The 12,244-nt window shown below is 41.1% G+C and overlaps 1 protein-coding gene across 1 annotated transcript in view; it reads right to left on the bottom strand.

The window, feature by feature from the left end:
* Positions 1–12,244, bottom strand: part of doc2b (double C2-like domains, beta) — a 92,900-nt gene that overhangs the window by 44,447 nt on the left and 36,209 nt on the right. The window contains exon 2 of the mRNA XM_069723967.1: positions 3,819–3,898. Within this exon, the coding sequence (XP_069580068.1) occupies positions 3,819–3,898 (80 nt within the window). The remainder of the gene's footprint in view (positions 1–3,818; positions 3,899–12,244) is intronic.

The following is a 12,244-nucleotide window of genomic DNA, read 5'->3' as shown; positions in this document are numbered from 1 at the left end:
GGCTTCTGGGAGAGATTTAATTTTATTTAATTCATTGCACCTTGCGCACTTTTAACAAGGGGCCATGTGGGTTTTTTGTGTGGTTTTTTTTTAGGTTGGAGGCTATTAGAGGAAAAGTGTGTCTAAAGAGCTCAGTAAATATCTCCAGACTGTCAGCTGTCTTATTTCTACTTGAAGCTGATTGCAGCTCAAATTACTTTGATATTCGCTGCTCGGGAAGAATTTTCCTCCTTTTTAGATTAGCATCAAAAGAGCTACAGGTCTCTGCACACAGGCTTCATTATAGTATACTTACCTAAGTGGAATCACATCACATCATAACATGAATAAACAGATGTTAACTGATTTTGTATTTGACTGACAGACGGCCTGAGATAGTCATCATCACTTGTATCTATAATGTTTGCGTGCACATGCACGAGCTTTAATTGAAACCCTATTTGACGTCAACTTGTCTTTGGTTCAAACGAGCTGCGGTTCTTCCACTCCAGCAACGGTGAGATAGATGTCACGTGGAAATAAAATAAAGCTCACTTTGACAAGGTTAATACCCGAAAGATGACACATGACACCCGCTTTTTATCTCATGAAAAAAAAAACTCTCACAGAAGCGGGAACATCAGTGGCAGAGGAACCGTGTTTGAATTTGTCCTGTGGTGTTAAAGAAGAAAAAAAAAGTGTTTTTGTCTTTTCTTTTTTTTAACCCCACAGCCATTTTACATTGTAGAAGCAGCTTTTAATTAAAAAGTTAAAGGCAATATTATCAAATAGTTCTGGCTCTCATCTTGTTGACATGTCAGGGCAAAGGATTTCATTAAATGTTAACAAAAGGAGGGCTTTTTGTCCCGCATGCTTCAGAGCCCTTCAGTTCCACTCACTAATTTAAAAGCAGAAAACCACGTGCAGCTGGCAGGAAACCCACTTGATGTTTGTACAAAATATGTCAGCGCCATTCCACTCTCGGAAATATATTTACAGGGTTTCTAAGTGTCCATAAAAACATCGTTAAAATACGGCAGATTTAATGAGTGCAAAAATGTGTTTCACTGAAGGGAAATAAGGAAGCAACAGGAATAATGCTGTTGCTGTTGTTATTATTATTGTGTGTAATAATGAGAATAAGGGAGTAAATTCCTCCAACTAGCACCAAAAAAAAGGAAAAGAAAACCCTCATAAAGTGTCTGAAAATGATATGTAACAGTAGAGCGGACAGGAAAAAGGTGTGGAGGTGATGATTGGCGGGCAATAATGCAGCTTTCTTCTTGTCGTGTGCGGGGTGGGTGGGTGACACTCTTATCATATGTAAGATGTGGGGAAGGTTTCTTTCTGCTCGATCGCCACACGGTCGAATTAGAAGTCTCAGCCAATAAATATCAATAACGCAGCTCTTGAACAAAGCCGTGCCTACGAGCCCTACGTTGGAGCAAAACGTCAATGCACCAGCTCCCAGTGTGAGAAGACTAAATTGCCTCTGATCACAGTTTAGCCAAATCAAATGCAGCATTTTGAACCATAGCGGGATCTCAGCGGACCAACCTTTGTTTCCACGTTTGACATATTCCTTTATAAAAGCCTTTTTTTTGTTTGTTTGTTTATAATGCAAATTTAATTCAGCTCTTTTTTTTTCTGTGTTGGAATAATCATCAGATCAGTGGCCTTTTGCACCCTCTTTAACCCCTATTGTTTTGGGTTTTTTTTCTTTTTTTTTTAGTTATGTTGTCTGGTGACCTTTTGGCAATGAGTGACATTTATTTTTTCGGACAAAATGCCAACAGAGATATGATAATATAGGCATTGTACATGTGAGCAATCAGATGTTGCTTGAATATAAAGCCCTGCGCCCCGCTGCCACTAAAACCAATGATATCAGTCCACTGACTGTTCACGTTATTGTATGAAGCTCCCGTTCTTTTAAGATCCATTACGTCTCATTAGAGAAATGCTTAATTGAGGTTCGGTGAGTTACGGTACCTGTTGGGAGAAGCTGCAGCTTTGGCAAGTAAATGCAGCTTAAATAAATAAATAAATCTATGGCTAGAAAGACAAGTAAAGGGGGTTTAATAAAGAAATTAAATCCTGGAAATGGCTGTATACAGTATTTGAGAGGGAGAAATCGTTTTTTCCATGCTCGGCCGAGCAGCAGCTGAAGTCCGTGACCGAAGCAGTATAGAAAATAACCACCATAAATCAAGATGGCCTGGTGCCCACTCCGCTGTCCAACACTCCTGCCAGAACCGGCTACTCTTGATGCCCACGTTTCTTCCATAGCAGATACTCGGGCAGACGGATAGGAAGAGTTATAGCTGCTGACGGCAGCCGATGGCTGTCGAAGCCACCGCTTCATCACCGCAAAAACACAAGGGAACGAGAGAGGAAGATACCTCTGCACTTATTATACCAGATAAAAATGGGCTTTTTATTAAAAATCTGATATGGGTTAGGCGTTGCTGTCCACCTCCAATGTGCTGAGTGTCTGATTAATTACATATTTATTGGAAGAATTCATCACTGCCACTCGGGCGGTCCATCGGAAGCCTTTTAAACAGTTTTGTTTCAACATTAATAAACTCTCATCTAACGTCGCATGAAATTAAAAAAAGCTTCTTTTTTTTAAACTAAAATAAATAATGAATAAACTAATAAAAAAAAAAAAAAGAACCTTTAAAGGTCACACTTTGCATTTCCCAGTAATACTGAGCTCTGCAGGAAGAGCTGAGCTTTACTGACAGCAGTTCCAGACGAAGTGAGCGATAGACGATGTACATCCGATCGGAGTTAATAAAAAGTGATAAAAGCAATATTTCTGCTCAAAAAAAAGAAACCGGTAGATGAGTATGGCAGTAGGTACAATAAGATATACCAAGCAAACAGAGGAAATGAAAAGTAAAAGGTCTGTTCTAATTATGCAAATACCACATTTTGATATTTTACCGATTTCCTTTCAGCTCCGTTTTTGGTTTCCACCAATTCCAGAGATGAATATCTGGCTCTTCGGTGTGTTTGGGAGATTATTCCGCGTCAATATAGGTTTTACAAACTGTTGCTTTTGTCACGAGTACTTTCCCGGCGCGAGACAAAATTCTTGTTTTTTCAGAGGGAATAGAAGAAACTAGAGAATATTGATTTAGATGCACCGCTCGAAGCTCCCATGCAGAGGGATTTACGGCTTAATACTAGTTGTGCTTACTTTTAAAAAGGTGTTTTTGCCATTTTGAATCCATTGTTTTTTCTGCAAAACGAGCTGGCGCACATCTATTTCAACTTTATATTGGAAAAACTGTCGCAATTGTCTCAAACTGAATTTTTCAAATCTCCTGAATAAAACTAATTCACCTCAGAAAAAAAACTATTACTTATGGATGCATATTCTTGTTTTGTTTGTTATCAATATGCTTTACAAATAATTCTGGGATGAAAATAGATGCAAACATCTCTTTCACAAATAGCAGTGGGATGTATTAAGTCGCCTTTTTGCCCGTGTGTGTAGGTCGATGGAGGCGTGGGCTCCTGCAAAAATATTCATCCGGAACAGTTATTTTATTAAATCTGAGAAAATATTGGAAAGCTGTCACTCGGTCTATATGGATCTGCCCTTTATTGCGTCGTTACGAGGTAGTGACAGATGCCTGGACAGTGAGTAATGAGGGGGGGGGGGGCGATATGAATAGTTAAATTTAGCTATCAACACACATTAGCTTGGTACATTCAGTTGAACCAAAGGCCTGAAGCTGACACGTAAAAGCAGAGATATTCAAGCGCGATCGTGTAGAATAAGATGTGAAATCATCGTCATCATCATCATCGCCATGGGAACTCACCTTGGCTTTGTTAATGGTGCAGTTCAGTGCATTGTTCTCCTGGTCGTACTGCAAACTGAATTCCAAGGTTCCCAATGTAGCTGTAAAGGAAACAAAAAGAAAAAGAGAGTGTGTGAGAGAGAGAGAGAAGGATATTAGTAGCTGGGAAATAGTCTTCATGGTGCACAAACAGGGTCGTTGGGGAGGGAAGAAATCCAACTCTGCTCGCCTGATTTGATCATTTTGAAAGGAAAGCACTAATGGGAAATCTAATGGTGTAATACAAACCATTAGGAATCAGCACAGAAATAAATACACGAGAAACGGGCGTGGGATGCAGGGAGAGCCGAACAACAATCTGGAGAAAAGGTCTTGGATGATATTTGAGATCCTGCTTCTAATTGATTCTTCTGAATGATTATTATAACATCGGCAGCACAGTTAGTTGTGTCAAAATTCGGGGCTCCTATTTGTGGCCCTGATTGTACTGAAGCTTCGCTTTGGGCTGAGCCGACATCAACATTCAAACACACTCTTCTTTTTTTTTTTTACTTTGCAGGAAGGAGGAGAAAAGTACACCGACACCGACCTGTTGCTCATATTCTGCAGATTTTTTAGACGGTGTCGTGGACATATTTTCCACACGGATGAACGTCACAAAGGGAAGACAAAACCATGTGTTAAAAAAAATTAAAAAAAAAAATTAAAAAAAAAGCATAATGGAGCAGACTAATGCCAAGCGTGCTAAAAATAAAGCATCTATTCCACGCAGGTGGGCAGCAGAAGTAGAAATGTTAAGTAGTTGAAATGAACACAATTCATATTGCATATCAAGCACACTGAGATTCTCATTTAATCCTTATCTGTCCATTTCATATGAATAAATTAATGAGGTGAATTTGAAGTATTTCTTCGTCATCTTCTACAACGCTTTCAGGTCATTTATTTATTTTTTTCAATCGAGAGCTGCGTGTTTTTGTTTGTCTTGAGTGCCTGCAAATTAGAGGTTTAATTGCCTCCTTAGGGACCCTTTCCTAATCGAGGCGGCGCCTGCTCGTTGTTCATCAGCTTTTTTTTTTTTTTTTTCTTTGAACTCCGAAGCTACTACGTATTCGTGAAGCACTACGCCGCTGAGTAGTGAACTGGACTTTTTTTTTTATGGCATGATCTCATCCTTTGTCCTTTCAAAATGCCAAGTGGCAGGGGACTCTCATTTCCTCGATTGATCAAATGTTGTCAGGATGAAAACATTTCAACCATCAACAATATAAAAAAAAAGAAAAGACGTGTGGGCTTGGAAAGGCTCTGAAGCCTCGTGTTGCCGCGAATAAATAACACCCAGTTTCTGCTCCACTCACACTTTGATATTTATATGAGCAGTGAACAACATTAGTCCTGTGGATTTGTAATTGTACTTTCAGCTATTCCCACCTCCTCCATGCTCTACCTCCTCTTACAAACGTGCACTTTGTAGTGTGGGATGAACCTGTAGTTGGCTTTTCTAGTACGACGTCGAACTGCAATATCTCAACAACAATTGGACGGACTGATATGACTTTTTTTAATTTATTTTTTTTACAGATATTTATAGTTCCCAGATGATTAAACCATCCACGAAACAAAAAGGAGAATTCTTAACCCAGGAGGTCTGGAAGTAATGCCCAAATCCTGAAACCTGGTTAAGTATATTTAATCTGTTAGATAATGTTAAGATGGCGTTAATGGTCAAATTTTGGGAGCGAAGAAAGCCCAGGTTTGTAACAGCTGTTTGAAGTGACGGATGCACAACTGTGACAAACAGAGTCGCTAAAAGGTTAAAGAGGAGACAGACGAGAGCTGTGATGAATGTATTGATTTAGGAGCAGAATCAAAGGTTTGATTATCAGTCACAGAAATCCTTCTCGACCTAACTGAAGCGGAGAGTTTCTGGTCTCTTTCCCTTTAATATATACATGCTGTATTTCAGCCGGGACGGAATTGGACAAAATATGACGAGATTTCTTTTAATCTAGTCCAGAGATGAACATTTAATTGTCTGTTTCTTGTGATGTTTAAATAGTTGAGTTTTTTTTTTTTTCTACCTTTTACAAGTAACAAGCAAACAAGAGAGGACAGAAATGAAATTGCCCCTTAATGAATTAAACGTCCTCCCCCTCCATCGACTGAGCTAATAAGTTGCAGGATGGTGTGTTTAATCCATCGGGCCACAATGCTGGAAGTAGGATCTCCATTAACATTACCCGTTGAAAAGATTAGATATCAATAGCTGGAGAGCTTCCAAAGAAATAAATTCCACCAGTTCGGAGTTTAGTCCGTTTGTGATTGGAGTAGTCCAGAGTCTCCTGAACAGCAGTGAATCAATGCTGCTCTTGGGAAAGCTGAGCTCATCAACAATGACTGGAGCTGCTTACCACCTCCGCCCCCGACACACACACACACACACACACACACACACACACACACACACACACACACACACACACACACACAGATGAACACATTCAGTTGGCTTTCTGGTTTTGTTGACATGATTAATATGGATTGTTTCACCGAGTCGCTGCTTGTTGCCACTCTGTGCTGCCAAAGTGCAAAACCGTCGACGAGTTTTAACGAGATCGTCTGAATGAGCGAAAATGGGAAGTTTCACCGAGTTAAAATCTTGTTTGGTGTCATTGTACTTCTTTTTATATTTGTTGCCCCATCAATTTGCGCCTTCCTGTTAACCTTAAACCTTTAACAGGTCAAAATCTCCATAAACAGAAAACGCAGACTGTCACTTTCAGTCGGCCCGGTAGAGTAGTGGTCTTGGAAGCAGTTCATGTTCGCCGCGTTGTCACTAGAATCCAATATACAGATCTGATTATTTTGTTTATCTGTCGAGACTTGCTCGCCGAGTGTCCTTCGCCTCGTCTCCACATGTCGAGGTGTCGGCCGGTTATCGGCTTTCTTCCGGGAAGGACTGAGCCTTTTACCCTCCGTCGCTCTCGACCGCCCTCGTTGCTGGTGGAGACTGGCAGTTGCCCTTACGAGCTTGGCGTTGAGGAAAAAAAAAAAAAAAAAACCACCGCCCAGTCTTTGGTTTTGCTCCTCATTGGACCAAACACCCCGTGTCCCCAACCACCTCTACCACCAGCGAGGCACTCATCGCTCTGAAGGCCGGCGGACTTGACGTCACTTTGCTTGCAGAGGTCGCTGCCTCTCCAAACTTTAACCTGAGCTCGGTGCCGCGCCCTCCGTTAGCCTCCGCTAACCAGCTTTCTGTCCTTCTCCTTGAGAGCAGGAGGCGAGGGGTTGTTCAAAAAAAAAAAAAATCAAAAAACAAATCAGTGCTCAACTTGTCAGTCGAACGAGGGATCTCTGACAGATTGGACGTGCTCCCTTTTTGCGCCTCGACCACAAAATCCCACCCATCTGCATTGATCTCATGCACCATGTTTTCTGAATTGATTCTGACAATGACTTCTCCATTCTCAACCTGCCGAGCTCTGATTTGTCAACCGTTCTCTCGGCCGGGTAAAACATCGGTCGGCGAGCGAAACGCCAGACTGTTTGAAAACCCCCTGAGATTTAGCAGCTTTTCGGGGTCCTGAACCAGATGAGAGCACAATTACCAGTATGTTCATTGGTCTTTCTCAAACATCAGCGTCCAGTGGTGTTACGAGGACTACAGCCTCTAACAAGGCTTCGCACCTTTATTCTAGAAAGCAGAACCAGTGAAAGTGCCTTCATGTAGTTGCTTTAAACTCCAGCGCTGGTATGATGACGTGTTACACTGAGGCAGGTTGTTAAGTTTCATGCTTTAAAGTCTTGATACTTTTGTGTGTTTTAAATTGGCTTCACTGTTCGGTTTCTTCTTTGAAATTGTGCCTTCCTTTTTCTCTGCCAACGGTTCATAAATAGATTTAATTAGCCAGGAAGTTTTTCTGTGACATCAGTGAGAACAAAAAGAGGTATTATTAGGAGGAATATTTTTTTTTCTCGGAGATGAAGGGACACTAGTTTGTCCGGCCATGAACAACATTAATGTTTAATTGACCGAGACATTGCTTGTGTTTATCTCTGTATTCAGGCTAACAGTGGGACTCTATTAGGCAGTTTGAGATGGTGCTGCTTGTAATACTGCAGATGCATGAGCCATCTGGATCGCCGTGGGATACGGCACAGTACGATGCAACAGTGCAGCGAACTCTAAAGGAGTATAATACAGCGGAGTCATTTTATTTATTTATTTTTCGACAGCGGGGGCCTGTTCCAGTCTCGCTGTGCAGCCTAATTTCTGTGACTCTCTGGGAAAGGTGATAGGTTTAATTAAATTTCAAGTAGCTACTTGGCAGTATTGAAAGCAATAATTATCCAATTTTCCTGAAAAGAATCATTAATTACATAATCGCTAGCAAAGAAAGGAATAAATGATTTATTTGTTCGCAGGTCTTTTATTAGAAAGTGCCGAGTTACTCTGAAACACATTGAGTTGAAATCTCTTTCCCTTTCATTTTATTTTATTTGAGTGAGAACATCAACAGAATAATTCAGAGCGCGGTGAGAAATACTTTGTTGGAATAATGAGATCTTTGAATATTGAAAAAACATCAGGTACGACGGAGGAGTCGGCTGTCATAAACAGGAGCTAAATCAGGTGATGTGATTGTTTCCCAGCAAGTGAAGGATGACGAGTGTTGTAAGGCCGTTAAATGTTTACGGCGTTGTCGTTTTCTTTTGACAAAATATGTTGTTCCCGCTGCGCAAAATGATTTATCTTCTGAGGGAACACACTGCCCGTTATCAGAGACGTTGCTTTGAAGCAGGCACATCGATCGTTTTCTTCTGTTAAAGAATGAATTAAGACCTTGGAGTGACGTGGACGTCCAAAGAGGGGACATTTGCCGGGCAGACTATTGATATAAAGTCGACTGTAAAATAATATCAGAGTTGAACTCTTTTAAAAACCAGGCAAGCTTGCACAGGCGTCAGTTTGTTCTACGAACCTTTTTCCAAAAACGTTGTGATGCTGTGTAAAATGTAAATGAAAAGAAAAAGACCAGGACACTCCGAACTGTTCAGCAGCTGAAATCCAAGAACGGGACTACATTTCACTTTCAAAACTCCAGCAGCTAGCTTTCTCATTCCCAAACGTTTACAGAGTGTTGTTTAAACGCAGTCGTCAACACGCCCCTGTTTACATTTTTTTTCAATGTGTTCAAAATGAGCCTATATTTTTTTTAGGAAACAATACAAATTTCTCCAAATTTTGACATGTTGTCTTTGGTCTATTTTCAATTAAAATATGCGTTAAAGTGATTTGTAAGTCATTGCATTCATTTACATTTTACAGTGTCCCAACTTTTTGGGGAACAGGGTTGTACTACAACTTTCAAACGGGGAAAGTTGAATCCACTTTGCGTGTGCATCAATGTTTTCGAAACAACAATTGTAAGAAAACATCATTTTCACACGGGCTCAGTTTGAATCCTTTAAGATTCGCCATCAAGTGTTTATAACGCTGTAATAAACGGCGCAGCTCCTGGTAAAATGGAGAAAGCTCCATTTCCTCCATCGCTACCCATTAACCTCTGAACACACAGTAAATAATACCTTCCAATGCACAAAGTGCTCATGCGGGTTAATCTCAAGGCACATTAACCTGAGCACATTTAAGAGAAATCTGTCGGCTCGTAGCGAAAACACGACGCAGACGATACAAAAGGCAGACGGTCGGGAGTCACACATGGCTCCGCATGATTTGCGCATCGAGTGACGTTTTTCGCGAATCTGATTTTAAAAGAGAGCTGAGAGAGCCGTGGAAGACCTGAGAGAACAGCCTCTGGCCTCCAGAGGACATACACGGCAGAAAAAGAAAAAGGAAAGCCGAGCTGCATGTTGCACGTGTCAAGAGTGCCCCTCGTAGTGATGGTCGCTCTCTCGAGCTCTCTCGAGCCACGGGAGTGTTAATAGAGCCGATGACGGACAACGCAGCCGGCGGGAGCAGGAGGATTTCTGAGTGATGGCTCTTGTCAAAGTGGCCACCGCAAAGGCTCGGTCAAGAGGAGCACCACGGCAGCTCTATTACTCGCCTTCAGGCAAGAGCGCAGAGGCAATTCCCACCGAGGGAGTCCGACCGGGCAGTCGCCTCCCCGGCTCAGAGCCAAGTCCACGAAGCTCTGCGAACCCCGGGCACGTCTCGACGCGGAAAACACGCCGAGCTCTTTTTAGCGAGTGTTTGTGTGGCAATTTGTTCGATGGCAACTGAGCAAATCTTTTATTGACTTTTGATCAACAGGCAGCGACTGAAAACAGAGCGCAGGGCTGAAACACATGCGAGGAATAATCAGCACACCCGGTGAGCGTCCCCGCCATCTTTTTTTTTTTTTTGGGGCTCGCTCGGGTGGAATAACGGTGCAATTAGGGCGCCATTAGCAGTAAAAACAAACAAAAAAACAAAACATACTCAGAAGTCGAGTGGCATAAATTGAGTGCAAAGTAATGCATCTTGCAAAAACTAGGTCAAACGCTTTGTAAATTCCTCACATCAATGTTCTGGGAAGGAAGAGAAAGAGATAACTGAAAATTGGATTTGACTGAGTCTGTGAGTGACACATGCCTGATAAGACAAAACACAAACCTAATTTACTCCCGTCCAGGTAACATACAGTCCAGGTACAACTGCTTGCGTTAAGTTCTGTTTTTATTTACACCTGCAGACACAACACATCCACGAATTATCTGCTTTGAGTAATATTTCGCGTCTGAAATGTTTTTCTCTTAACCAGATTAAAAAGTTTCTCATTGGAGTTTTTAGGACTTTGACGCCTTTGACTTTCTACCCCGAAGAAGAAAAACCTTAAAAACAGTAGGAAATTCAACAAGTATGTTCCCGCTTTGAAAGAAAGTGCCGGGATTTTCATGCAAACTGTATTTGGCAGTGCCTTCAGGGTTTTTTAATAAATCGTTGTGATCTCGATTGCATGATTTTTGTAGCGGCTTTTCTAAAAAATGTTTTGTCATTTGCAGAGTTTTAAGTGTTTGTTTGTTTTTTGCGATAAAATTGCAGGTATTAGCAAAAATTGCAAGTCGGAAAACATTTTTTTTTTTTACAAATCAAGACTCATAAAGTCAAATTATTAGTGTCCCATCGACCAGTTGCCACCGTGTTAGTTCGTCTTCTTGTGCGGGGGCTTGAATGAACAATTAGATCGCATGCTTTACTTCAGCATCTCATTATGAGCCTCTCGTGAGACGGCAAAACTCTGGTGGGGGAGAGTGGAGGGGGGTGTGGAGGGGATGGAGAGTTCTGTAAAGGATGTTATTTGTCGGGCTAATTTGTTTTGCCCAATGGAAGAAAAAATGGGGGATTGTGACCTGAGCTGACACAAGATTTCTAAGTGTTGAACGGCACACTTAACAAAGCAATCTGTGTTTGACATCAGGAGTTTTTGTGCCGAAACATGTTGGGAAAGTTGCCCACCTGCCACCGCGGCTTCCACCTACGGGGGGAAATGATTAGATTTTGGAGCTCATGACTGCACACATTTGCATGTTAATGAGAAATAAAACTTTGGGAAATAATGAAACATCTTAATGCCCTCAGATAGAGTTCATATTCATTCAGAACTACCCATGTAGTCTGTGAAGACGAGTATTTTGACACGGGGACATTTACTTTTTTTTTGTTGTAAATGTCATAACATCAGAGCAAATGGTTGTGTTTAACATGTCAATTATTTTAGCACATTAGGCGGCTCTTATTAAATGTTGTGGCCGAGTCACATAATAAACAGCGGCGCTCTCAGACACTCAAAATGAGTCAACAGACAAATCTGTGGTGTAAATACTTTTACAGCCGTGTAATGCACTTTGGTCTAATTTTAATTTCTTTCTATCAAAGGTGACTCTTAATGATCTATTTTGAATATAAAACAGTGTAAATGAGCCAATTTTGCATAAAAACAAAATTTGCAGGGGAACATATTTGTAAATATTATTTTGTCTTGCCTCAGAAAATCCCATTTTAGAGATTAGCCGCCAAACTGATCTAAATTTTCACCTTTTTTTTTTTTTGTTTTTTTCTCACGCAGACAGGATCAAAATCCAGCAAATCACTCTCGTATCAGAGACCTGAAGTCAGGCTACTCGCAGAAAGTAACGAGTTTATATCGGCTCTGTATTGTATTTCAATATCAATATTCCTCCCCGTGTGGAACTGATGGGATTATTCTTTGATGTCTGAAGCAGCATGAGGCTGCAATTACACATCATCTCTTAACAATAGGTGAAGAATTTCATCCAGTATTCTCACTAGACTCGTCTGCTTCTAAAAGGTTCGTGAGACTGTTATTATCAACTGTATATGAAAATGGACGTCTGAAAAGTGAAGCCAATGCGGAAGTGTCTTAAAAGTGTAATACCACCGAGGGTCACTAGGGGCTGGCTCCAAAAAAAAAAAAACCTCT

This window comes from Brachyistius frenatus, unplaced genomic scaffold (assembly GCF_029030835.1).
Source record: "Brachyistius frenatus isolate BFR_SWC_R1_liver_20210118 unplaced genomic scaffold, ASM2903083v1 Contig_354, whole genome shotgun sequence".
Taxonomy (NCBI): domain Eukaryota; kingdom Metazoa; phylum Chordata; class Actinopteri; family Embiotocidae; genus Brachyistius; species Brachyistius frenatus.
This window is presented reverse-complemented; position numbering and strand designations above follow the sequence as displayed.